Raw genomic sequence first — 27141 nt, forward strand, 5'->3', positions numbered from 1 at the left:
CAGTCTGTGATGGAATCAGTCTCTCTTATCGGACACCAGTGTGCATTTACATGTGTGTGCTTCTAGCCATTCTTATCTTCATGTCAGTTCATCTGAAGACTACGCCTTTTCCTGGAAAGTCAAGATCTGGTGCCCTACACCCAAGGGCCAGATGTGTTGATTCATCTCCTCTTCAAGATCTTATCAAATGTAGCACAATCAAAATGGTTCTTGGATTTTCTGCTAAATTTTTGTGTGTGGGAAGGTTCCTCCCAAAATTCCTTAATGCACATGACACAAAGTCCCAGTGTGAGTTTGAAAACATTTTCCTGCTGACAATGTTTACAGGGCCTCCTATGGTGGATCACAAAAATCATAAAAACAATATCTCAGGATCATAGAATTGTAGAGTTGGAAGGGACCCCAAGAGTCATCTAGTCCAACCGCCTGCAATGCAGGGATCTCAACTAGATCAAACATGACAGGTGGCCATCAGTTACAATAGAGCACAATCTTAAATTTTATTTATTAAATTTGCAAGATTAGTATCTCACCAGTCAAAATGGTCCACCTCTTGCCTACTTCCCCAAAGTTATTACAAGCATAACATGAGGAGGAGGAGGGAAAACCTAAACATCTTGAGCTACTTGTAAGAAATGTGGGATATAAAATGGACTAGATATATGTAAGTTCTCTCTGAATTGGGATTTTCAGAGCTACATAGGTTATGTACCTACATAGGTTATATTAACGCACCGGTGTTCAAGAATTCTTAAAATTGACAAGTTTTTTTTAGAACTGTCTGGTTTGCACCTCACTTTAAACCAGTTAAGTTTAAGCTTAACTATGACCAAGCAGTGTGCTGGTGCATCACTCCTGTGCTAGGCCAAATGGTTGCTTAGTTCCCAGCAGCACAGCTGGAGGAGGAGCAAAGCAGCTACAATTTTAGCCCCACCCATACACCAGCATGCTGCATATTCACCTTTCAACCATGGTGCAAACCACCCAAGGTTGAGCAGTTGGTTGGTCACTGAGGGTGCTCTGTGGAACTTGAATTTTATGTAGACTTGGGCTGATTCATTGGCAATTGACTACGTTCCTCTCCCAGCACTGGCAAGTGAAGGCTTTTAAAATTGAGGTGTTAACTGAGGCTTGTTACCGCTCATGAGGGGACTGTTGTTGCAGCAGTCTTTCCTACAGCTTGGTAAAGGAGAGTGGCATTATTCCCACTTTGCAGATGAATGTGGGCTGGGGATGGAAAGAGTATAGCAAGGAGGCTGAGAAAATAGAATTTCCTCAAGGCCGCCTGATAGACTGAGGTCTGCTGCTAGATAATGATTATCTCCTAGTTCCTTTTGTAACTTACTGTACCTCCATAAAGCCAGGAGGAGATAAGGCAAAAGAACAAATAGCATTAAGGAGGTCACAATATAACCTTCAAATGATATGGGAATGATAAGCCCTTTTGTGCTGAGTAATAGCATGGTAGTATCAACTCAACCTCAGGGATCTAGATTTCTGAAGGTCTAGTTCAGGCCATTTTCTTTCTGATCAGTGGAGAACAGCCTTTACCAAAGGTGTCATGGGCTTTGAAGACACTCAAACTCAGGATTCAAGGGGGAAACGTGCTAAGAGGAAGGCACGCTTCGCAAATTCCCCCTTTGATCAACTCCAGCCCAGAAACCAATGTCCCCACTGAGGAAGGACGTGTGGTTCCAGAATTGGCCTCCACAGTCACTTATGTACTCATTGTTAAAACTGTTTATGGAAAACAATCTTACTCGGCTACGAGTGATCGCCAAAGAAGAAAGAAGCCCTCATGCAGTCAAGCTCTCATAGACTTCTGTGCCAAAAAGTTTCCAAGTGTATACTTCCAGGCCCGTCTATGACCTTGCTGAGTTGAGAAGGTTGAATTGAAGCCAGTATAACCTCACGGAAGTTAGCAGCAGCATATAATTGGCTTTAGGTTGGTTTGTTTTTTATTTTAAGAAACTCTTAAAAACTCAGCTTTTCTTTCCGACTTACAGCAGCTTACAGTAAGCAGTGAATCATGATGTAAAGTAGGGAATTCCAGTGTAATCTAATACTTTGGCATGCTTCATATCTTCCTGCTTTGCTCAGTGCCTCTAAACTTTTTCCAGGCAGGCCAGTGAGGCAGGTTGAGGCAGCCGTCCTGCCCACTGGAGCCTTTTTGTGATGCTGTGCTTAATCCTACCTGTCGAAAAGCTTGCTGAAACTGGCCAAAATGAAGTATCTGAACCACCGCTGTCCCAGGTGGACTGGCATAGCCGCCTCTCTCTCCCCTTGTGTCGGCAGATGGGTATTCTCTAGACAAACATTCTAGACAAACTGGAGGTCAGGAGGTTACATAGAGTGGTTGCTCTGTAGGATTCCCTACCACCACCAAAACTGATTAGAATAGTTCCTACAGCTCCGGCCACAGGATAGGCTGTGACAGACTTACAGATCCCTATTGAGCATTGGGACTAGTAGGTATTGCTGTTGCCTGCACACAACTGGATTTCGTGGTCCAGACCTACTGGGAAATGGGAATTGCAATGGGAGGGCATCAACGTAGTCCTGAGGGATACAGGAGTGTTGTCAATCAGGCTTAAGAGTAATTGTCCCATATTTAGGTTCAAATGATAAGGTTTAATGCAATGGTGGGTTTGTCGGTTTGTATTACTGTCCAACAGTTATGGCCTTTAAAACCAGTACATTTTTAATCCAGTGTTAGCTAATAATCTACCCTGCCCTGTGCAGCCAAGTTTTGTATATAATAGCATCCTTCACTTTGTTTCTGACATTTCATTGCAATGATAGTTTTGGTTTCTCATAAGTGTATAATCAAGGAGGTGTTGTGCACGTGTTTGCTCCTTGTAAATAGACATGATTAGAATGAATTTTTGCTTAAATGTAGAGGCTGAAATTTTGAAAGCAATCCAAGAAGCCTAGTCATGTAATAGTTGGATGAACGAGTCTCCTCAATTTCATCTGCCAATCTTCTCTGAAAACACTGAAATAAAAGAACAATTAAGGAATGTTGTAGAAAGTTAATTGCTAATCCACAAACTGCTTAACCTTCAGTAGTCACATCTACAGCAGAGATAATAATTGCCTGTCAATTGTGTTTAGGGCTGCACCATGAATCAAAACATAGAGTCCAAATAAACATATTTGTACTTAAATTCTATATCCCAGTGATACCTGTTTGAAACAACTGAAAACCAGTTCTTATTTTCAAATAAATACAGTACCTTTGTTTTCAAGGCTTTAATATTTGTAGTTCCCGCACCCCTGATTGGCCTTAAAGAACAACCTGCACATTTGGTCCGAAAGAATGTGGACAGCAGTATCATATTCAGACATCAATACACCAAAGTATCTGAAATTCCTTCTCGGTTTCTTCTGCTCTATTGTTAAAACTGAAAACAGACCACAGATTACCCACAGAAGCAAGATGAGGTATAACAAATGAGGCCAGAGGGAGTTGGTTGCTAAGTTCTGGTAGTTAATGTTTTGTTTTTTATTTAAAGCAACAATTAGCTTTATTCCCCAGGTGTTCCTCCTCCTTTAAGTATATACTGAGTGGTGACTTAGACCCAATACAGACTTGTTCAAAGCAAGAAATAATAATAATACATATATTATTCTACATTTCTTTGATATGGCATATGTAATTTATGTGCAGCAACCTTTTGCATTGCCCTCAACATTCTAGCTACAAATGGGCTTTTTTTGACAGCTAAGTGTGGGTGTTGTGACTGCGGATCATAAGCTCCACCACAGACTTCATTACTTAATACAACAGAGGATAATTGAGTGTTCTTGTTTTATTCATTGCCTCCTTTGCACACACCAGGATTTAGATTAAAGTTCATTGTTGTGATCACTCAGCACTCCATTCCTCACTTAGATTAAGTCACTTGACCCAGCTTGTGCCGTTTCAGTACTTCATTTCCTGTGACTTTTCCTTTATAGAATCTCCATCACCTAGATGGTAGGGACTATCCAAAAGTTGCTACAACTCCCAACAGCATTAGCAAGTATGGATGGGAGTTGTAGTTTAGTAATACCTGGAGGACGAAAGTCTTCCCACGCCTGATCTACAGCATTGGCTTAAAAAGTTGGTAGTATTTTTGAAGCTGTCTAAACCTGTATTCTAAAGGTTAGTCGGAATATTAGGTCTATAACCCAGGGAGTTTCACACCATTTCCCAAGAAATCCTGGGGTTTCTCAGAATCTTAACAAGAATTAAGAGTGGAAAGAGGTTTTTCCACATGACAGCTTGCTCGCTGCTATCAGTCATACCTTAAAATGTGCAGCCTTAGGGCATGCCCTGTTTATGTGAAGTGACGATGCGATCCAACAAGTCTTGCTACTGCCCTGTGAATGGAGTGTGTATCACTGAACACTTCCCAGAATGTTCTGCCACACACAAGGCTTCTTTGGCAGGAAACTCTTAACAACACTGTAATAGGCAATCATAGCCCCACAATGTAGATCTTAATGAACAATCTTCATTCAAGTTGTAGTTGTTGTTTTTTTTAAAATAAATTTTTATTAAGTTTTACACAAATATCTCCAATCAAACAATTTCCCAAATAACATATTTTCATCTTTTGGACTTCCCTCAGCTTCTCTGACAATCATCCGTGTTTAAATTTTTATCTACACATTCCTCAAATTTAGTATCGCCTTTTAGGGTACCTTTATAAACATATTTGCATTCTTGCAATATTCCTTATTTTTTCACAAAGCTTCTTTAAAACCCACTAGCATTGTTTGCTCATCACATACACTCTTCAAATACTCTGAAAAATTTTCCCAGTCCTCAATGAACTTGTGATCTCGTTGATATCTAATTTTCCCGCTTAACTTGTCCAGTTCTGCATAGTCCGTTAACTTCATTCTCCATTCCTCCAGAGTCGGTAGTTCTTCCTGCTTCCATTTTTGGGCCATTAATATTCTCACTGCTGTTATTGCATACTGAAAAAGTTTACAGTCCTTTTTATTTATTTCATTTCTTGTTATTCCTAGAAGGAAGGTTTCTGGTTTCTTTACAAAAGTATATTTCAACGTCTTCTTTAACTCATTATATATCATCTCCCAGAACCCCTTCACTTTCTTATTCAAGTTGTAGTTTTATCCATTTTTAAAAACAGGTATTGTCTCCCAAAGCAGCTCATATTGAGAGAGAGAAACAAGGTCCTGCCACTAGATGTATAAACTAAAAAGGCAAAGCATGCTAGGGAAAGTGAGTGGAGATAAAAGGTAGAGGAGGCAGAACAGTTCTTCGGGGCCAGAACAAAGTGGTGAGCATTTTTATCCAGTTTGGGCCAGGGTGACCTTCCCCTTGAAAAACAAATTGATGTTTCTTTTTTCATTAGTTGATAGAAAGGTGCCAGAATGTCCTTCCCATTTTGTTTCTTCATTCCTAGGCAACTGGCAGTTCATGCCAAATGTTATTTCAGACAAGGAACGGGGGTGGGGGTGGGGGACGACAGCTCCTTTGATTTGTGAATGGGGACCATGTTGTCCGCCCGTTTGCCAAGATGCTATTTCTAGGAGGCAAGGGGCACAACCTCCCAGTGGTCCTGAATTTCCTGGTTGATGACAGGGGTTAAAGTATGCTGTCGTCAGCTCTGCAGACCCAGGGCTCTTTTTATGGATGCAGTGTAAATATAGGAGTGGTGGACAGCCCAAAGAGCGCTGCATAAGCAACATATAGCATATTTCAACATTTAGAGACATGTAAGGGACGCGGGTGGCGCTGTGGGTAAAAGCCTCAGCGCCTAGGGCTTGCTGATTGAAAGGTCGGCGGTTCGAATCCCCGCGGCGGGGTGCGCTCCCGCTGCTCGGTTCCAGCGCCTGCCAACCTAGCAGTTCGAAAGCACCCCCGGGTGCAAGTAGATAAATAGGGACCGCTTACCAGCGGGAAGGTAAACAGCGTTCCGTGTGCTGCGCTGGCTCGCCAGATGCAGCTTGTCACGTTGGCCACGTGACCTGGAAGTGTCTGCGGACAGCGCTTGCCCACGGCCTCTTGAGTGAGATGGGCACACAACCCCAGAGTCGGTCAAGACTGGCCCGTACGGGCAGGGGTACCTTTACCTTTACCTTTAAGTCATTCATACTATGAAGAGACAAATTATATTTTTTTTTTAAAGTTCTCTGAAAATTTAGAAATCAGAAGAAATCTGAGAAGGGATCTAATATTCACCTTCACCCTGCAGAGCTTTTGTTTTGCAATGGTTTTTCTCTGGAGTGCCTGTTCTCTTCATAGAAATAATCATAGAATCATAAAGCTGGAAGGGACCACAAGGGTCATTTAGTCCAACCCTCTGCAATGCAGGAATCCATTGCCCAATGTAGGGCTTGAACGCATGACATTGAGATTAAGACTCATGCTTTACCGACTGAGCTATGCTCCCCATGTAGACTGGATTGTGTAAACAAAGTAGTCTGTGGCAGAGCCCTGAACGATAAATGGTCCTGACTCAGTGGGTTTTGTGTAGGTGTATTATTGGATGGCTTTTTGATCCCATCCAATTCCAATTATAATTTGAAATCCTAAATCTGAATGTAGTGCTGTCTGCATTCCATGATTCTATCCAAGTGTAGAATCTGAGCAGGGCATGATGTGAAAATTGGCATCCTGAGAATCTCCACTTTTTCTTTTTTAAAGTAAATTTCTATCTTTATGGCTAAGAAGACTAACTTCAAAAGTGGGTGGGGGGGTGAAACTTCAGCTGTCAGAGGTAGAGCAGATGATTTCAAATGATTGGGATAGTGTGTGGGTTGTGAGAATCTGCTATAGTTAAGATCATGACCTTTTCTTGACTAGCTTAAGCAAAAAAACAGATCAAAAAGAAATTGGCGTTTATTTTTTGGGATGGGAACAATCTACCACAACATATGTTTTTTCGCTTAAAAATAATGTTTATATATCTACAGAATTTTGTGGATTTAATGGATAGATTAATTTATTACGACTGGCATGATCAATTAATTTTAATTGGGTGCCATTCTTGCCAACAATCCTATGCATGCTTAATAACTGCCTTGGAAGATAAGTCTTTTGCTAGGCAGCCAGTTCACTCAATCATGAGCTTTTGTCTTGGTTGGCTATTACATTCTCAAGCAACCTTAACTTCGCTATCCAAGAAGTGGTTAGTATATATTATTATCTGCCCATAGTGAAACAAGCTTCTTCCTTAGAAATTCTGTTTATTCTGAGCTTCTTATTAAGCACTGTAACAAAATGTAGTAAGGCCCAGGCTAATAAACAAGCAATCTTAACAGCATTACAGCTGGGACTGTTGACATGTGAAAAATTTCAGGCATGGTGTATGACGTATCAGCTTTATAATGTACAATGGCAGATCCAGCTTATGGGAGCAGTGAGTGTGCAGTCTCATGGAAATTATAAAGTCATGGAAAGTGCATAATGCAGAAAAAAGTCCCTTGAGGTGAATGTTCCCAGGATAGCCTGAAGGGATTCTGTACCTATAGCTGCTTGTTGTGCAGAGTAATAAGCATTTTTCAAAATGTCACTAAGTCTACAGTGCTGTGAGAAGTGGTAGATGACATAAAGATTTCTGTGAAGGCAAAAATGTGTCCTGTCTTGAATAAGAGAAGGAAGGTCCATGTTACTTAACTTTTATTTGTTCAGATAGCTGTTCTGCACCCGTTGTCCTCTTGCTGAGAAATAAACTGAAAGATTTTAAGCATTATTTCAGGAGCAGGATAATGGATTGAATTTGATGGCTTTCTTTTTAACCACAAACAGAATCCCTACATAGTCTCTGGCTGTAGTGAGTTCCAAAATACAGCTCTCCATCTGGGTGTACAAAGATGGGGAACAGTCTGAAGACACATGAGAATACCACTTCACTGGAGCAAGCAGCTCTGGGTCTAGCCAGTGCCTGTCTAGCCAGCTGCCTGAGAACCATGTGTACACTACATTGGGTTCCATGATGTTAAAATATAAATAATAAAGAGCATTGCCACAAAATTCTTGTCCAGGCAGCAATCTGATCATATACATACTTATTTGGAGGTAAGTTCTGGGTTCTTTAGAACTCTCACAGAAGTGTGCAGAAGCCTGGAGCTGTGGCAACCAGGAAGTTGCATTATTTTAGAAATATGTGTAGGTATAGATGAGGGGTGGCCAATGTTTTGGGCTCCAGATGTTGTGGACTTCAATTAGCCCTAGCTAGCTGGACCAGTGGTCAGGAATGACGAGCGTTGTAGTATAACAGATCTGGAGGACAACCTAGTTGACTACCTCTGAGATGAATAGCTATGGGAATTTTGTGTGAAGATGTGTAGTGTGCCCAAAAGATACTATATCAGATACTATATCTTTTCCTTCCTCCCTTCTCTCTTTTTCCTGATCTGTTGCTCATTTGTTTTAGACAACTGTAAATGCAGATTTCAAAGAACCAAGGTAATTTAATTTGGAGAATTTTTTTTACAAAAGAAGGTTGAAATTGCAAGGACAGTGTTGAAGAACAAAGGGGAGATTGCGGTATTAAGCAGGGATGAATAAGACAGTGGTGGGATAAACCATTTCAAACAGATTCTTCCTTGCTGCCATGGTTTTCAGAAGCCTTATTCTCCTTTCTAGTCTCCTGTTTGTATGGTAGAATTGTATTTTAAAAATGCTTGTGTATGAGATAGTTGTGAATGGTATGATGGGGAAGAGCGATAGCTTAATGGTTGAAGCAGATGTTTTGTATGCAGAAGGTCTTGTGCTCTATCCTCAACATGTCTAGCTTAATGGGATATCTGGCAGCAAGACTGAAAAAAACAAAGAGCCACTAATAGTCAGCATAGATAATACTGGGTTACATGGATGACTAGTCTGTTGGTATAAAGTAGCTTTCAGAAATATTGTGGAAAAGATTACCTTTCCCACAAAGGATGAATAGTTTCAGCAGCTAAATGTTAGTATCAACATTCTTTCTTTATATTCTCTCTCTCTCTCTCTCTCTCTCTCTCTCTCTCTCTCTCTCTCTCTCCCCTACTGCATGAGGAACACCCTGCTCTGCTATTCTGCAGTCCCTGGGTTCCATCCATCATCCTTATGGCATGCTGGTGTTCATCACTACAACCTCATAAGATTAAGATTCCCCAGCTAGCTGTTGATGTGCCTCTTGAACCCAATCATTCCCTATGTTAGGAGCCCATGCTATGGACTCCCTATGCTCTGGAGTCCACGTCACATTGGATGCTGGGTGTTCTTGCATTCTTACTGGAGCTGCAAGGCCTATTTTCCAGCCCCTAAAAATTGCCTGCAGCCATCACCTGTATTAAGCCTGCTTTACCAGAACTGCCTGTCGGAATGCTTTTTTCCTCCATCACCTTCAGGCAGCTGGGTCGCGTTCTTGATGTGGTTGAACAACATTTTATCACGTATGAGATCTTCGCAAGTACCACTTCAGCCTCAATGACTGCTCCAGTTCTTGTACATTGTAATTATTTATATTTTTGAAGGTTTGCACCCACCTTCTGATGGATTGGTCCTCGATATGGTATGCAACAGAACACAGTAACAGAGTGAACCCCCCCCCCATACAACCCTTAGCCTTTTCTTCTCCCAAAGATGTCCCACAAGGCAGCAGGTGTTTAGGATCAGAGTTCTCCTTCTCCTAGATGGGCTACCATCCCAGGTTGATGAGCCCCATCTATCATCTACTTCCATCTACAGCACGTGCAAAAACCGCCTTCTTGATAGTTGAATCCACTACTAGTCTTATCTGCTCAATTTGCCAGAGCCTGTCTCTGCACACAGGGCAAGCCTCTAACTCACCACTGAGGGTTTGAGGCTCATCAGCTACCCTCACCTGGTTTAGCCAGCCGGTTAAAGCCGTTTCCAGGGTGTGGCCACTGTCACATGCTGACAGCTTCTAGGAGCCACAGGTGAGAGCTGAGTGCAGGGTGGGGACCAAAGGTGGACAAGCTACCCCAGAAAGAGCACAGCATGTCCCCCAGCAGAGGTAGTACCCCTCCCCTAACACCCCATACACTCAGCCTTATAGTGAACCTTGTTGATGATTGAACCTGGAACTTTCTCCATGTAAAGTAGGTGCTCTCCCACCAAGCCACTACAACTCATTGGCAGTGCCTGTCCAAAACCCAGATCAATGTGTTCCTATTGATATATCAAAATAATTTGAGAAGCAGAAGTTTATTAAATTGGTTCGTTGTAACTACATATTCTGTTGCTTATTTGCGCCACTACCTCACTGTGATTTACCAAACATGAATGTTGTTGCTAGGCTGCAAGCTGAGGGCAAGGGCTGGGGCAGACTTTGGATTCATTTTGTAAATGCACGTTCAGAAAAACAACTGAAGCATGAGTAGCATTGATGCATATCAGTGGAAGGAAGGAAGCTCTGGATGAGGACAGTGCTTGTCCTATCTAATCTAATTATTGTACTTTGCTCAGAAGCTGTACCAGTTGCTAGGCTCTCTGAAGGGATGTAGTGACTCACCCTCTTAACAATTTTCCATTTCCCCCTCCCCCCAGTTTGCTGAACACACACACGCGCGCACACACAAACACAGCCTTTATCTCACTGTAACTAGGCTATGGTTGAAACATCTCCCTCCATTAGTATTTTGAAAGAGAGAGAAGAACCAACTGTTTTTTCAACTTGCAAACACTTTCTTTGTGATGTGGGATGGAACCACTTCGTAGCAATTCCCATATTGGCCTGGTCTGCATGTCACAATGAACCATAGTTAAAATAAACTATGATTTAATGTGATGGTTTAATGGGATGTGTGCACCAGGCCGTTGTGAATATAAAGTCAAAACAAGCCATTTCTTGCCAGTGGTCACCAGCCAAGTAACTTGTTTATGAACCTGAGTAAAATGCTAGTGTATTGAGGAAGCACAACACACTTAACTATTTCGAGGGAGCAAAACAAAACACGTCTGATGGAACCATATGTAGTGTGCTTCTGTACTATTTCCAGTGTCTCCCTTAGTTTCAGCCTAAAGATCAATGTGTTACAAAATGATATGTACATTGGAAACAAATGAAGATCCAGTTAAGGCTTCTGCAGAGCAGAGTTCACCTGTGAGCATCTTTAGATTTATCGTTGCTGATGTAGTGGTTAGATTGTTGTACCTGAGAGAGCACTGGGTAGCATTGAGCCAGTCACTGCCTTTCAGCCTAACCTACGCCTAGAGTGGTGGTGTGGGGATCAAATGAAGAGTTGGGACAACCATGTTTGCCACCTTGAGCTCCTTGGTGAAAAAGGTGGAATAGAAATACAATTAATAAATGTACTTAATTAATTAGTTGCAGGTACATCTAATGAAATGAAATCACAAAGACTGATGCAGCAGGTTTGAATGTAATCTTAAGCATTTTGTTTTGAAAGGAAGATTCATTTCATCTTATCACAATGCACACTTTTGCGCAGGTTTCTGTCTCTTTATTATTTATTTACAGTATTTATAGCCTGCTCTTCATTGAATGTTTTGAATCTAGGAGTAGGGAACAGAATAATAAAAATAATACACAAAAAAATCACAAAATCATATTAAAAAGTCCAGTAAACAAGTTAACAGTTCTGTCACAAAGTAGACAAGCAGCAAAACAACAGCAAAAATTAAAATGTCACATTTAACCAAAAATGCCTAGGTTAAAAAAAAAACAAATACAAGATGTTCAGACAAGAAATTTTTCCTCATTTGAGATGGTGCAATATTTGAATCTCTATACAGATATACTGAACTTGGTGATAACAGCTATTACATACGTGCTATGACTTTAAAAAGAAATTGTGCAAAGTCTTTTGTTATACATGGAATTTGTTGGCTGCCGTGCAGCATGCTGTTTCCTTCCACATAATCATATAGCTGTAACAGGCAGCTAGGATAATTAAGTGACCAGCACAACCCTAGTAAACAGCAATGGATATGATAAGTTGCTTGCATTCTGTATAGTAGTCCGTCTGGAATCGATAAGGTGTATACAGTAAAGCTGATCACACATTTATGACATCAACTATTTTAAATCTCATTAAAGATTTGTTCTTTAAAAAAAATATTCACAACACTAGCAGTGCTATCCAATACATGTCTACTTTGAAGTAATTAAGTTCAGTGTTTAGTTCAAGTATATTCTCTTCTTAACAGAGCAATTGGCCCAAGCTAAATGTGGTCTGTTCTGATTTTTTAAATCAGTTCTTAAATCAAACTTTTGTGAATGGGAGATTTTTATTCATACACTTGCGTGCCACTGGGATCCACATTTGTTTCTCTTGATTTAGATAACAATTTACAGAATTTTTGAATTTTAACAAGAGGGCCGTAATAGGCATGGGTCACACGATCTCCTTAGAAGCTGTTGTGAGTGCTGCTGTTTCTTGTGGCTGTGGTGAGAATCTTTGCTTTCATGTTATGCTTCTTTAGCTTTCTCAGTTGCCTTCATGAAGGCAATATGCTCAAAAGGCTCAGTAATTGAAGGTGAAAGCGTTTATTCCTTGCTGCATTTCTTATTTTATTCTGTAACTGGGTTTCACAGTCGCGACAGCACCAGCAAAAAGTGGCAAAAGGTAATTGGAATTGCTGGCCTACTGCTCACCACATTCTTGCCAATGGTGTTGAATATCATATGTATGTACAGTACAATATCTGGTTCACTGATGTGTGTCTTAGTTGCACTGGGTTTCTGGTGCTTGGTTCCTTTGGAAGGGATGCATCCATACATGGGTTTCCACCATTAAAAAGCTCTTGGTAGGGGGGATCCTTCATAGCACTCTGTTGCCTTCTTCCACATAAGTTAGTGGCTCCCACTGATAAAGTTTTGGGGGCTACTGTTGGGGAAAACATAAAGGTAAAATGTGCTCCCTTTCCCCTGACATTGGACAGGTCCCACTCAATTTTCCACCTATGCCTGTAACCTCTCTCCACTCACTACTTGGTAATTTCACTCACTACTTCTCAGTTGCAGCTCCTTTGTTCTTTCCTACAGAAGAGGCATTCATTTTTATAAGGGGGTGGAATCATGAAAAGCTGGGATCCTGCCCCAGATTACCAGTAAACGGCCTCGGTCCAGTATACCTGAAGGAGCGTCTCCACCCCCATCGTTCTGCCCGGACACTGAGGTCCAGCGCTGAGGGCCTTCTGGCGGTTCCCTCACTGCGAGAAGCTAAGCTACAGGGAACCAGGCAGAGGGCCTTCTCGGTAGTGGCACCTGCCCTGTGGAACGCCCTCCCACCAGATGTAAAAGAGAAGAACAACTACCAGACTTTTAGAAGACATCTGAAGGCAGCCCTGTTTAGGGAAGCTTTTAATGTTTAACAGACCACTGTATTTTAATACTTGGTTGGAAGAGTGGCTGGGGAAACCCATCCAGATGGGCAGGGTATAAATATATTATTATTATTATTATTATTATTATTATTATTATTATTATTATTACTACTACTACTACTGTTACTACTGTTATTATTTACAGCACATCCAGTCACTAAATCCAGAAAATAAATACAGCCCATCACAATGATGGACACTTTGCTAGTGTCCTAACTAGTGTTTCAGTGGCTTTCCTTTGATTTTTCTCTGTTCTCGACCTTGATTCTAAAACTTAGCATTGTGGAGCTGTTTGACAGTGGAACAGACTCCCACAAGAGGTGTTGGACTCTCCTTCCTTGGAGCTTTTTAAGCAGGTTGGGTGGTCATCTGTCATGTTGAGATTCCTGCATTGCAGGGGGTTGGGCTAGATGACTCATGGGGTCCCTTTCAACTCTACAATTCTATGATCTATGATCCCGTGCTGGCTCCCACAAGAAAGCCAGCATTATGGTCCCTTGCTTGAACACCCTTTTGAAAAGAGAAACATAACTGAAGCATTACGGTGGTTTTTTTAAAAAGCTAATTTCAAATTACTGATGTGCGTGAGAAAAATCCCCACCAGCAGTCACAGCTTTCTGCCAGTTTCTATAGCTTAAATCTAGTCAAAATATCAATTCCACCCCCCACCTTGAAGTAAGTGTGGTACGTCAGTGATTCTCTACAAGGTATGAAGCATATAAGATTCATATCCTGATGTGTGTGGGGGTTTTTTAATGTTATCTTAAAAAAAAAAATACTTGAGAGAGCAAGGGACATGGGGGTTAGTTTCCCAAATAAATAGCGGAGCAGATGACTTGTCCTGAGGTTAGAGGTTATTTAAAATAAACTCCAGTGCCAAAGAAAATTCTCGTGGTTGTGGGAAAATGTTTAATGGCTTGTTCTGATGACTTTCTGCTTAAGCTGCTGGTCAAAGCAGTAGGAGGCCTGGCTACTTTTTCACTGTGGTGGTGGGACCTTCATTTGGCACAGTAGACTTGGTGTCACCTCCACTAGCTGGCTGGTAACAGTGAGATCTTTTTGAAGCCATGAAAGAAACCCAGTAGAACAGTATGTTTCTACGGTCTGCTTTTCTGTGGCTTAGATTCTCTACCTATAAATGAGGAACAAGCCTCGCTATTGTATACATAGCTGAAGGCATTCATAACTCCTAAAGCCTTCCGTGTTCAACTGGAAAGGAGCATTTGTCAAAGCGCAAAATGATGGCATGCTTCTAAGAAACCTCGGAATTCACTGCAATGGGATTTCTCGGTCTCTGGTTTCCTTGTGGAGGTAGAGCATAAGACACTTTCCCTTTTATGCTATTTTGGCTGCTGAATATATATGTTCTGTTGTAACTAACAGCTAATCTAGGCCGTTGACCTGGATCCCTATGGTGAATGTAGCAGTTGTTTCTGGGATGGTGAGGGGAAAGGGAGCATGTCTGAGAAAAACTACCCAACAACCTTATCAGCTTGTTGAGCAGAGGTAGGAATTGGGCTCTGTTGGCTTTGCTCTGTAGCTTTCAGGGAACAAGGGTTTTCACTGCAAACTAGGACTAGCAGTGGAGTCCTGCAAACAAAAAGCTCTATTCCCAAAGTCAGTGTTTTATGATTGCATAGAGATGTTGGGTGAGGCGCATCCTTCCTGTGGCTGCTTTTTATTTTTCTAGATCCTGTTTATGAGCACTCTGTTAAGTGGCTGAAAGCAAAATGTTTGTCTGGCATATATTCCTTTTTGCCCGTCATTACGGCAGTGATCATGTGCAGCGTTAGTAGAAATTATCTGGCTTCTGAGTCACATCCAGATTCCTTTCTCTCATCCTACACCTTGTGCATAAAACGGCTTTGCAGTTCAGCTTTCAGCAGTTCCCAATAAATATAATTTGCATGTTCAGCTTGTAAGTCTGAATTAGGGCTGAGGTGGATAGGAAGGTAGATCTAAAAGGGACAAGTGTTTGCTTCCATTGACACAAGACTTGGTTCATACCTAAAATGAAGCCTGTCTCTGTGAAAGCAGGCCTCATCATAGGATTTTTTTTCACTTATAAGCAAGTTTTTGTGAAACACTTATAGCTATAATGGGGTTAAAATTTTTGAGTAATCTTTTTCTGAGCCTTCTTTGTTAAATAATGTCTTTTTAGGCTCATTTCCAAACTTTTCATCTTCTGCTTAAAATATAAGGACAATAAAACTAGCAGTCAGCTAGCTTCAGCGGAATGAGATGGTAGAATAGACTTGCAACATTTGAGATTGCAGGTGACAGAGGGTTTAACAATTTTTGAACACAGGCCTATATCCAGCACAGAGTTAAGCATGCTTAAACAGTGGGCCGAAGGGGGAAAAGCCGGGTGGTGGTGGTTAGAAATACATTGTTACAGATTTAGAATTAGGGAATGTTAAAAATTAGTAAAGTGGTAGAATTTAGATAATATTTGGAGTATTGAAGGGAAGATGCCGGGCCAGCGGGGGAAAATATAGGCTGAGCTTCCTTTCCAGGCCAGGGCCTCACCTCGGATATTTATTTATTTTTATCTGTTAAATTTATACACCGCCTCCATTAAAAAATCTCAGGGCAGTTCACAGAATAGAGGCCATAAGCATGACAAAAGGTGTTGATGGCTCATCACCGAGAAATCCAAAGGTTCCCAAGGTTACGCTGAGCAAGGGTGTGGGTTACAGGGAAAATGTCACCTTTTAAAACTAGGCTTGACAAACAGGCAGAAGGGGAGGAATTGCTTGGCAAAAGGTGTTCGGGGAACAAGGAGGAGGAAGTAGGGAGAACTCAATGTGGGTGCTTTGGCAGGCTGGCACAGAGGCATAGAGATGTCTTGGAATCAGATGCGGCACTGCTGTGGGGAGGAGTTCCTTCTTGAGATGTATCGCTCTGACCTCTCTCCAAAGTAGAGCCAGGTGTAAATATGCGTTGATAAACCATATTTATTAAAGACATGACAGTCTCTGCTGTGTGTTGATTCCCAGCGGAAACATGACCCTGGGTAAGCAGCCACAACCCCCTAGAATCTCGCTGCTGCTCAGCAGATTCTGGGGATGGCACACAACCTTTGCAACAATATATTGTGACTTGATGGGATTCGTTCATAGCTGGTAAGGCTTTACTCAGTGGCTTGTGAGCAGTCAGTTATGGAGCACATGCACCAGCTGCATTGCTAGAGCATTTTATTATATAAAATTCAGAGAGGTAAAACATTAAAGTGTGGAAATAAACTGTTTTTCAGTGCTTCAAAAATAATCTCCCTTTCTCTTACAAGTGAAACAATAGGTCACTTTTCACACACTTTTATTAACAGTAAAAAAACAAAAACGTTTTGTGACCTTTGGGCCTTGTATCTGACCTTTGGGCCTTCTGTTGACCATCCCTGTTCTAACATGTTCATCTTAAATTAAAACAACAACAACAAGCATTCAGATACAAATCTCTGTCCTGAAAACCACAAGCACACACGCAAACAAAAACAGATCCATGCATTTAGTACAGGGGGTTTTTTTTACCTGACATTAGAAAACTTGCAGCCACCACACAGTTATAATTAAATTTGGTTTCAAAATCTTAGGCAATAATTAATTTAATAGTTTATAAAATTACCTTCTCCCTGTAAGCCTTCTTGTAAACTTTCAGTTCAAAACATATATAATGTCTGGCATTCAATTGAAATAATTGAATGTCTTTGTTCAGTGCCATCTGTTCCTTCACTGCCGCTTTCTTTTCAGTAAACGGGCTTAATTCTTCCTTCCGCCTGAATCAAGGCATATGGTGCACTGAATTCCAGCTTTTACCACAGATTCTTCACTTAGTTGCAGGATGGTGGTAGACTGTATATAGACTGGTTGCTTCTCTAGTTAATGTGCAACTTGATTTTTTGAGGAGTGGGGGCAGATTCAGGGCAGTCCTAATCCCTTGAGCAGCACTGCTGGATGGGGTGCAAATTTGTCAGGGAGAGCCTCTGCTGCTGTGGAGGTCCCTGCTGTGTGCCTTCCAGAAGCTACCGCTGGTGGTGGTGCTTGTATTGAAATACTGCTGAACATTTAAAATTTTTGTTCCTTGATTTTCATCAAAGGAATATTTAACTGAACACAGTGTTGATTAACATTGCTGCCCTATTTCGGGATGGTGATAGTAGTCTGGAGAAATCAGTATTGGTAAAGTCACTGGATTCAGAACACATTGTCTCTTCTTTCTGTTAAAAGATGTTTTCCGTTTTTACGCCCTCAGAGATAGAACACGCTACTGTATTGCACAGATTCCATAACTGATATGTGCTTTGGAATGTATACTTTTTCCTCTTTTTTTCCCTTTTGTTCTTCTTTGTCCTCCAAATATTTGCAATGGTTATTTCAGTTGTTCTGCTTCACGTTGAAATGTATCTTCTTGCAAATACCAGTGTGCTTCCAGTGGGACTTCAGCTTGCTGGAGTACCTTACGCCTATAATGCCTCTCCATGCATTCCATCACAAGTGGATAGGTTGCCGGCTCAAATTTGTTGGCGAACAAGTAGGGAGATTCATGGATCCACTTTAAGTCCCCAAGACCATACACACAAATGTCTCTGACATAATGGCCTGCAAAAGCGAAATAGCAAATTGACAACCCCAGATTGCATGCAACACAGAAAGGGAAATATGTGGTGGACATTTTACATTAGAGGTGGGGAAAGGCAGTTCTGTTGTTTAAGCAAGGTCCCACTAAACCAGGCATAGGCAAACTCGGCCCTCCAGATGTTTTGGGACTACAATTCCCATCATCCCTGACCACTGGTCCTGTTAGCTATGGATGATGGGAGTTGTAATGCCAAAACCTCTGGAGGGCCGAGTTTGCCTTATGCCTGCACTAAACCCTAGGATTCCTTTTTTTTTTAACCACATTTGCTTTTGATCCTGCACAAATACTATCTCTCTGAACATGTTCAACAAAGGATGGGACTTCTTAGACGTGCAGTATCCATCATAAATGCATCCAGATCTGTTTCAAAATTAATGCAGATCTTTAAGGAATAAATGAACCCTTTTTCTTATTCACAAACCATGTGTTTCTTAGGTGCAAGCTAAATAAGTTTGGTACTGTATTAAGGTTAGTTTGTCAGATTAGGAATGGGACCCAGGTTAAAATCCCCACCCAGCCATGAAGCTCACTTGAGGTGAGTTGTGATGATAAACTGAGGGGGTGATGATCGTGTATGCTACCCTGAGCGCCATCACTGAAAGCTGGGGGGTATAAATAAACACATTGCTGTAAAATTGCTACTGGATTCTCAGCCCATTATATCTGTTCCTACATATGTCAGTGCATGTTGCTTTTTAAAAAATGCTTTGTGAATGAATATTGAGGTACGTATTGGAAACCAATTACAGGAAAGGAGTTACAGTTATCCAGTAGAAGCAACTCATCCCTTCACCGGCTGTAGTTTTATCAGCTCTGTTGCTGTACAACTTGCAGGTTTCCAAATGCATGGAAGTTGTGCTTTCTTTGTGTTTGGCAGATGGCTGTCCCCGGGGATGTGTGCTGTGTGCAGTTTATTATATTTACCTTTGCAACCGTTGTGGCTTTTTCCTTCTTGATCTCTCCACTTGATAGCACGTATGTTTCCTTCCCACTGTGCATCTGGTGTTGCACCTGGAGCATCTAACAACCAAATTGAAAGCAACATTAGCTGTTATTTTGTTTGAATTCATAGGCCACCTCTCAGTATTGTTACTCCCAAGGGGTGGCTAGCAATCCCGAGCTTTTCTGGACTGGGGGTTCCTCTTCTATTTGCAGTTCCAATATTTCCTCATCCCATGAGATACACTAAATATTCAGCAATCATAGCTCTCTTTAGAAAAGCACTGCGTTTTGTTCTGAAAGGTGGTGGTAGTGCAGGAGTCCTTCATCGCTATGTCAAAATTCAGTGATGCAAGTCCCAACATCTGGAGAGGCCTCTGAAAAATTCTGCCCAATATGAACTTGCATGGTTCAGGGGTGCCAATTATTCTCCATTAGAGCACCACACGTTCCAGAAAGATGTGATCGTGCCTGATGTAGGGAAACTGCTTCAGCATAGGACTGTGGCATAACACCCTTTATAATTCCCCATTGCTTGCAAGGAGCAGCCTGCCAGGAGCTCTCTAAGGAAAAGAAGGAAAGAGAGCTTAGAAGGCTGTAGATACTACTAGAATGAATTCTACTGACTCTGCTATTCCTGGCAGGCAGATAGGAGATGCTGTTGAGAGAGCTTGCATGAGTGAGACCTTTAATTCCAGTCTCCAGTCTCATGCTCATACTTCTAAATCTACGACTGCGGACCCTCATATGGGACAATTCCACCAACCTAGAAAGGGGGTGTCCCACTTAACCAAGGTTTGGGCCTCCCCATTTAGCCTGTGAGCAGTTTTGTCAAAGGCCATGCCCATACGTTCTACACCCGTTGGCCTATGTGACACCAGATGTGTAGCAGGTAAATAATGCAACTAGATTGACAGAGGGTTTATGGACACCACCAGTCAGCTGACACCCAGTACTTGCATAGTGCTGGGTGTGGTGCTTTGCAAGCCTCAACACTCAGTTGATAAGCCTTTGGAGACAGAATTTATTTTCAAACCACATGGGCAAAAAATTGGTTGCCTGCCACCATTGTGCTGAAACTTGGCCTATCATCTGGATCTAGTTCCTCCTTATTCCTGTTATAAACATTGCCTAGAACACCTAGTATCGTAACAGTTTGTGGAATTGGTAGACCCTATATCAATACCGAGTGGTTTTACGGTGTTGTTTTTCTCTTTAAAGGTAGAAGAGGCCTGATTTCTATTCTTAAAATATACATTCAGATAGGTCCTAAGGATTGAAAAAAAAATCTGCTTTTCCTGCCTATAGTTTTTTATAAAAACAAAAAACACAAGAACAACAACCAATGGGTTGTGCGGAGTCAGGAAAAGCCCCTTAAAAATCAGGATTATTTTTTTCATTTCGCACCTGGCATTTCGTACTTGAATATTCAAGACTTGGAAACAGTGTTCAGTATAAATAGCTGCTTACCTGGTAGGCGGTTGAGGGTGACCCAGTAGTGCTCATCCGGACTATAGGTATCCCTTGACCATTCAAGCAAATCTCTTGCACGTGTATCAGTCAGTATAAACTCTACAAATTCTCTTGTGAGTACATAGTAGGCACCCCCAAAATAAATAGTCAAATTATGGGGAGGTTCACTTTTCACATTCTTCGTTGGATACACATAAGATTTTTCTGAATGCACATATTCTTTGTAACTCACATGTGTCCGGTATTTCATATGAGGCGGTTGAACAATTCCTGGGGTCATATTTTTACCATTCCATTTGCTTTTGATGTACTGCATAAGTTCCTTATTAGTTTTGATGGGATAATCCTGGCCACAAAGATTAATAACATAATTCCATTGATTTTTTGAATGAATCAAGTCCTTCATACAGTTGATATCGGCTTGTAATCTGGAAAATCCTGCATAGACAACATTCTCTGTCCTCGAAGCGATAAAAATATTTTCAAAGCAGTTAACCAGGGTTTGCACAGCCGACTTGTAATCCTTTGATGATTTTTTGTCAATGTGTATACAGTAAACATTCTGAGGCACATAAATGGCTCTGAGTAATTTTATAAACATGTCCAGCTCCTTGTGAATGGTGATGATGTACGCAAAGGAGAAGTTGCCTTCTTCTTCTGACAGAGGACTTGTAATGAAGTGAAGTCTCTTCTGAAGTGTCGAGCAGTTGCAAGGCGTCTGTATGCAGGTAGACATTTCTTGCCTGCGGATAACCTGCTGGCACAAGTGGCCAATTTGAGGAGCAGCATCTTTCCCATCAAAGAGGGCCGAGCAAAGCTCATCGGGGTAATCGCCACACTCTGCTAATTCTGGGAGGAATTTTTGCTCATCGCCTTCCTTGGGGATTGTATTCCTTACGTAGACGAAAGCACAGATGATAATGCAACCCACGATGCATATAAAAAAGCCTGATTTTGCTGTCTCAAGTAGGTTCATCTTTTGCACTCCAGTTGTTTTGTTCTTACCATTGTTCAGTGAAACAGCGTTCAGTTGTACCTGTGAGGGGGAGAAAGGAAAATTAGTGTTTCGTTACCTTCACCCTGATGACGTGTTCATTCTGTTAGAGGCAACCAGGATTGAACTTTTGAAAAATTTTGTTTCCTGAAAGACAGGCTTAATTGTGGCTTAAGCTTCTGCAGTTGGCTGTAGGTTTTTGTTGAAGCAATTTTCAGTTTTTGTTCCTGGTAAAACCAGACATGATGGTGGCAGGTGTGGTTTTTACCAAATCCGTTCTATTGATATCAGTTCAGCAATTCTGCAGTTTCTTTAGGCTGAATATACCTTGTTCCTGGAAGGGTGGAGACAGGGTTTAAGTCTGAGAAAAAATGCAATGTCTAATCTTTTAAAACCAGGATCCAAAGAGCTATTTAGTTGCATCTAGCTCTTTTAATTTGTTAATTATTATTTTTTTGTATCCACACCCCCTCCCCGCCTGCCCTTTGTGCAATTGCTTTTGCAACTTCCCTGGGTTTACCGTTCAGTATTTTGAGGGGTGGGAGCATAGTTGCTGGCTTGAGAGACACAATGCAAAGTCCTGTTGCTTATGTGGGTCTAGATGAACAATTGTCTGGATCCTGGCAGTGATTTATAAATTTTTTTAGCATGCATGCTATCATATATATCAGGCATGTCCAACCCTTCGATCGCAGGGGTGTTCCTGGTCGATCGCGGGACTAATTAACCCCCCCCCCCAAAAAAGCTCAACAACTTTGGTTAGTACCCCAAAAGAGCTCGAAAACCCTTGGCAATAACAATGGGTATATCACTGCCAGGTTTTTTTATACTGGGAGTAGATCGCAGTCTCTTGAAAGTTGGACGTGCCTGATATGTATGATTCACTATCCCTTTACTTAAATGGGTTTTTCTCCAAGAAGAGTAGGGATCTTCTGTTCTAGTAATACAACCAATACATTACCACTTTTACAGCAATTTGTCACTGCAGAAAAGGCCACACTGTTGCCACTGTTGTAACAAAGTTTAAATTAAAACACTTTTATTATTTACATTTTATTAGCACTAACCGTGCTTTTGAATGCAGTTTATAAAATGAAAATCAGTGTGTTTAACATACTTCAATGTTCTCCTAGGTAAAACATTCTAACCGTAGCAACATTGTTTTGCCTTGCTGTACTATGTAAATTTGATGCTTCCAGACCTATTTTGGCAAAATTGTTTACTATTTCACATGTTTACCTTTCTGAATGTGGTCTTACACAAACTTGACTTCGTTGTCACATCCTATGCCTCTCAGCACAGTGGTATGTTTTCTTGCAGCTCAGAAGTCAAGTCTCTGTCCTTGAACTCTTAGATGCTGGATATATGCAGTACTAGAGGGGAAAAAATATTTAGCAGAAGGAGCAGTCCATTGAAATGCTTTGTGACCCTAAATAGGCGGTCAGGCATTATGGATTTCACCATGTTTTTCCAGGTTTGAAAACTTTATTCAGTAGAAATAATGCCAATATGTGGAATCAAAAATATCATGTGATTGCTATTTTGTCCAGCACTGATGATAATTTGAATTCCTCCTATCTGATCAACAGCCAGCACAGCAAAATCTTTAGATTATATTTTTTTATTTAGCTGGTGTTGTGTTGTTGTTGTTGTTTTTTGTAATATCTAAGCTTTAGTTTTAATCAGTTACACTTATTCAACCTGCATACATATTCTGACTGCAAGCTTTCAAGGGACAACATGCAAAACAAAAACGAAACACATTCTGAAGGCACTCGCAGAAGAAATGCAGCTCATTTCCCTTACCCGTCTATCCTGGTCTTCAAGTCAGAAGAGTGTCCTTTCCCCCGATTCATTGTGCTGATGAAATCCTTTCTGTGTAGTGCTAGATGGAAGATGCATCCATTTTGCTGCTTACTCCTGTCTCTGCCTTAGTCACACTGCTCTTCTGCGGTGCTGCCTGTGCGGGCCTAAGAAAAACATCAGGAATAGTAGTCCCAGCAGAATAGCGTTTGCTTGGAGGCTCAGAGGGGATTGGCTTACTGTGTAAACATACACATGGAAGCAGTCCGGCGTATTCTTAATGCAAGCCTCATGCGTCCACTGAATCTGCAAAGGTTCAGTTCTCGCATCAGGTTTTGGATGATGTGAGGAAGGAGGGGGAAGAAGGGGGAGGAGGAGGGAGTCTTTGAAAGGTGGGCGCAAAGTTTTCTCAGCAAAACAGAATCACGCTTGCTCTGAGGTTGCAGTCTGCTGCCAAGTGACTAACAGAGCCAAGAATAGATTAGCATAATGGACATTATGTACCCTGTTGTGAGGGTTATGAGTGTGTTTAAGGGGTGTTACAGTAGGGAAGCTCTGGCTGTGTCACAAAGCCAGAAAGGCTGTGCTACGGTGGATGAGCGATTTTTTAAAAAAGGGAGTTGAAAATCGCTCTGGATTAGGCAGACCTACGGCTGATGTTGTAACAACACTGCCACCGGGAAGTGCGTGAGCAGAGCATTGGGGGTCAGCAAGTCCCTACAGTTCACTAAAGGCTTTAAAAGCCTCTGCACATGTAAACATTACTGAAAAGCAGTTTGCATCCGTAAAATCCACCCTGCCTACCGAGACAGACTGAAGCCACTTGCATTTGGAACTGACATTTCCCTGCTATAAGAGGCTAGGTAGGAGGAGAGCCAGCACCGGCTGTATTCAAGGTCAGGCTGTGGCAGGACACACAAAATGTGACTCCAGACACGTTTGACAGGAAGTGTCACCAGGACATCACGCTGCAGCATTTCACAGATGGAAATAGGGATGTTAAACGCAGTATAAGGAGTCTCTATAGGAGTATATTGTATTTTAAAACAGGGTTTCAGAGTTTTTAGGGGGTTTTGAATGTCTTATATAGATTTTTCAATTTCATTGTTCTGTATGGGACAATGACAATAAAGATATCGTATCGTATTGTTCTTCCCTGCTTGCCATGCCACTGTTTCGAACACAAAGTATTACTGCCCAAGCAACAGCATCAAAAACAGATTGCTAAAGACTCTTCTCCACCTGCCGGTGTCTCTGTTCTGCAGATATTTCAAAGTAAAGGTTTTGTTCTTTTGAGTAGAGATGCTAGGAAAACAACATTGTCCTAATAATATGTCGTCTGCAATTCAGAAAGAAGCGAAAGAGAAAACGGCCCTAGCAGCACTGATGCTTTAGTGTCAGTACATTTGGGTTGATGTGCATTTGCACTAGAATTTTTTCTGAGGCTGCATGTTGTGTATCCTGCCATGGTGTGACTTTAAATGTAGTTTTCCTGGCCCTCCTCATAAGCTCCTCCTTCTTTTTATGTTCCCCTTTGAGTGGCTTTTCCTAATTGTCTCACACCCATTATATATCCAGTCGTTGATCATTGCAGGTGAAGGCTTCCTGCAAGTACCATCTTATCAGGTGGTCTCCACACAATATAGGAATCAGGCCTTTAGTATGGTGGTACCAACCCTTTGGAATTCCCTCCGGTTAAATATTAGGTGCCCTCACTGTTATCTTTTCAGTACCTACAGAAGACCCTCCTCTTTCAACCAGTCTTTTTAGTAGAGACCTTTTCTAGTATTGAATTGTTTTCAGATATTTTAGTTGTTTTGTCACTTGTGTGTTTGCCACCCTGGACTCTTTAGGGAGGATATAAAGGCAATTAATAATGCCATTTAGTTTTTCTTTACAAGTGATTTCAGTGCACCTTAAAGTGCACCAAATTTATTACAAAGACTCTCCTCCCTGGAAGAGAGGGGAGTGGTTGTGGGCGGGAGCCCGAGCTCCGCCCCTGGCCGGGGGCCTTAGCCCCCGCCCCTCCTCACCTGGCTGGCGCCCACGCCCACCAGAGGCAGCCAACCAGGTGTCTCCGGGGGGCGTGTTTAGCAGCTTAATGCTGCGGCTGCAGCTCCGCCTCCTCCTCAGTCGTCGTCGTCCTGAAGCTCTTGTTTTTGCTGTAATGCTCTTAACACAGATAACACAGAATTTTAAACCGTCTAATTGATAAAGAGGATGATTCCTGTGTTGGATCCAAAGAGGAGGGGCAACAGAAACAGGATGGTTCTGGCTAGTTATTTAACTTCTAGAAACTTAATGAAACAATGCATACAAAATTAAAGGTATCCCTGAAATCATACCTACCCCTTGAAAAATAGAGACAACATTTCACCAACAATAGATGTAAGGTGGTGGAGGGATTATCTATCAGATTTCACCTAGAGCAGGCACGTCCAACTTCCAAGAAACTGAGATCTACTCTCACTATAAAAAAAAACTGGCAGTGACCCATCAAAGTTGTTGAGCTATTTGGGGGGAGGATGAGCCAAAGTTGTTGAGCTTTTCTTTTGGGGGGCCATCGGGGTCCCAAGAATGTCCAGAATCAACCAGAGACACCCCGTGATTGACCGGTAGATCGTAATTGACCCGTTAGACACCCACAACCTAGAGTTTTGCAATATCCACCATCTTTACTCTGTTTTTCAATCTCTGATTATCATGCTGTAGAAACTTCACTGCTATCAAAGAGTGTTTTCCTTTTCTTTTTTTTAATAACATTTGAGTATACAATTGAAGCATATTTTGAGACTTCCGTTTCCTTATTAGCTATTTAGAGGGATTCGTGGGGCGAATCTCATAGGATAATAGAATGATGCCTGTGTTCAGTTTGTACCGCAAAGACACAACAGAGCTGCTGACGGAATTGGAGCAGATAGAGGTACTTGGAAGTAAACCTTTACAGACTCTGAGTAAAGTACAGCCATTCCTTTCTTACTAACTGCTGCAAGCTTGAGAAAAGTTATTTTGTAATGGTGATGCGTGTATTAATGTTTAATGAGGAGGGGGCCAAAGCTCAGTGGTCATGCCTGTGCATTGTATGCCATCGGTCACTGGTTCATTCATCAGCGCCTTCACTTCAGGGTTTCAGATAACTACCTCAACTGTTTTTGAAGAGCTACTGTCATTCAAAGTAAACACTACTGTGCTAGATGGAAGCTGTTGTGAGACTCATACAATCTGTAGCTCTGTCAATGATAGATCTTCACCATATCCAGATTCCTTTTCCGCTTCTTAAAGTATGCATTATGAGTCTCGCGATTAGTTCTCACATTGCGTTTTCCCTAAATACATTGTGTGAAATTTCATGTGTAGATTGTCACTTGCCTTATGTTGCATATAGTTCACAGTATGTACACAGTGGCTCAGTTCAGACATAATGCCAAACCATGGTTTGGTGCACAGTCTCTCACAGAGGTTGTTTTTTTAAAAAAAACATCTTTGGCCAGTGTTATGTCAAATCGTTGATAGTGCCTCACCTCCAAATCACAGTTTTCAATAAAATAAAATAAAATTTTAAGTTTGCGTTTGCAAATCATAGTTTGGGAGCACTTAATGTGGTTCAAATGTTCTAGTATGTAGAAATTTTTACTGGAATACTTGTAAACTTTTAAAGATAGCAGCATTTACTTACTTGTGCAGTTTGCATTTAACAAGAAAAAAGTAAAGGTATTGAAAACTGTTGACACAAAATTAGGAACCCAAAGAATTGTGGTTGATGTGCAGACTCACATACTTGCTAGAAATAATCACCTGAAAAGCATTAATTACAACTTGGAAACTGCCGCACTTCCCTCCTATTTTATTTGCAGTTAAGTACCTATTCATTGTTACAAGTGAACATACAAAACTGATTATTTTTCCACAGAAAAATGAAGCATGAATTTCCCCCCAGGAAATTTCCCACCCCCATATCACAGGCCCGCAGATGTGGTCC

The 27141-nt window shown here is 41.5% G+C and overlaps 2 protein-coding genes across 7 annotated transcripts in view; one reads left to right on the forward strand and one right to left on the reverse strand.

The window, feature by feature from the left end:
* RTF2 (replication termination factor 2) overlaps positions 1 to 27141 on the forward strand; it is a 60703-nt gene that overhangs the window by 11889 nt on the left and 21673 nt on the right. The gene's annotated exons all lie outside the window — the stretch shown is intronic.
* Positions 2611 to 27141, reverse strand: part of LOC114599665 (putative beta-1,3-galactosyl-O-glycosyl-glycoprotein beta-1,6-N-acetylglucosaminyltransferase 7) — a 34888-nt gene continuing 10357 nt past the window's right edge. For 2 of the 6 annotated variants that reach the window (XM_028735261.2, XM_028735260.2), the window contains exons 2-6: positions 23166 to 23329; positions 22599 to 22732; positions 20363 to 21401; positions 18878 to 18973; positions 16496 to 17913 (exon numbers count right to left, since the gene is read on the reverse strand). In XM_028735261.2, coding sequence (XP_028591094.2) covers positions 17684 to 17913; positions 18878 to 18973; positions 20363 to 21341 — 1305 coding nt within the window. In that variant the 5' untranslated portion in view covers positions 21342 to 21401; positions 22599 to 22732; positions 23166 to 23329 and the 3' untranslated portion in view covers positions 16496 to 17683. The other 4 variants (XM_028735264.2, XM_028735259.2, XM_028735262.2 and 1 more) reach the window with 4 other exon arrangements.

This window comes from Podarcis muralis, chromosome 5 (assembly GCF_964188315.1).
Source record: "Podarcis muralis chromosome 5, rPodMur119.hap1.1, whole genome shotgun sequence".
Lineage (NCBI taxonomy): Eukaryota > Metazoa > Chordata > Lepidosauria > Squamata > Lacertidae > Podarcis > Podarcis muralis.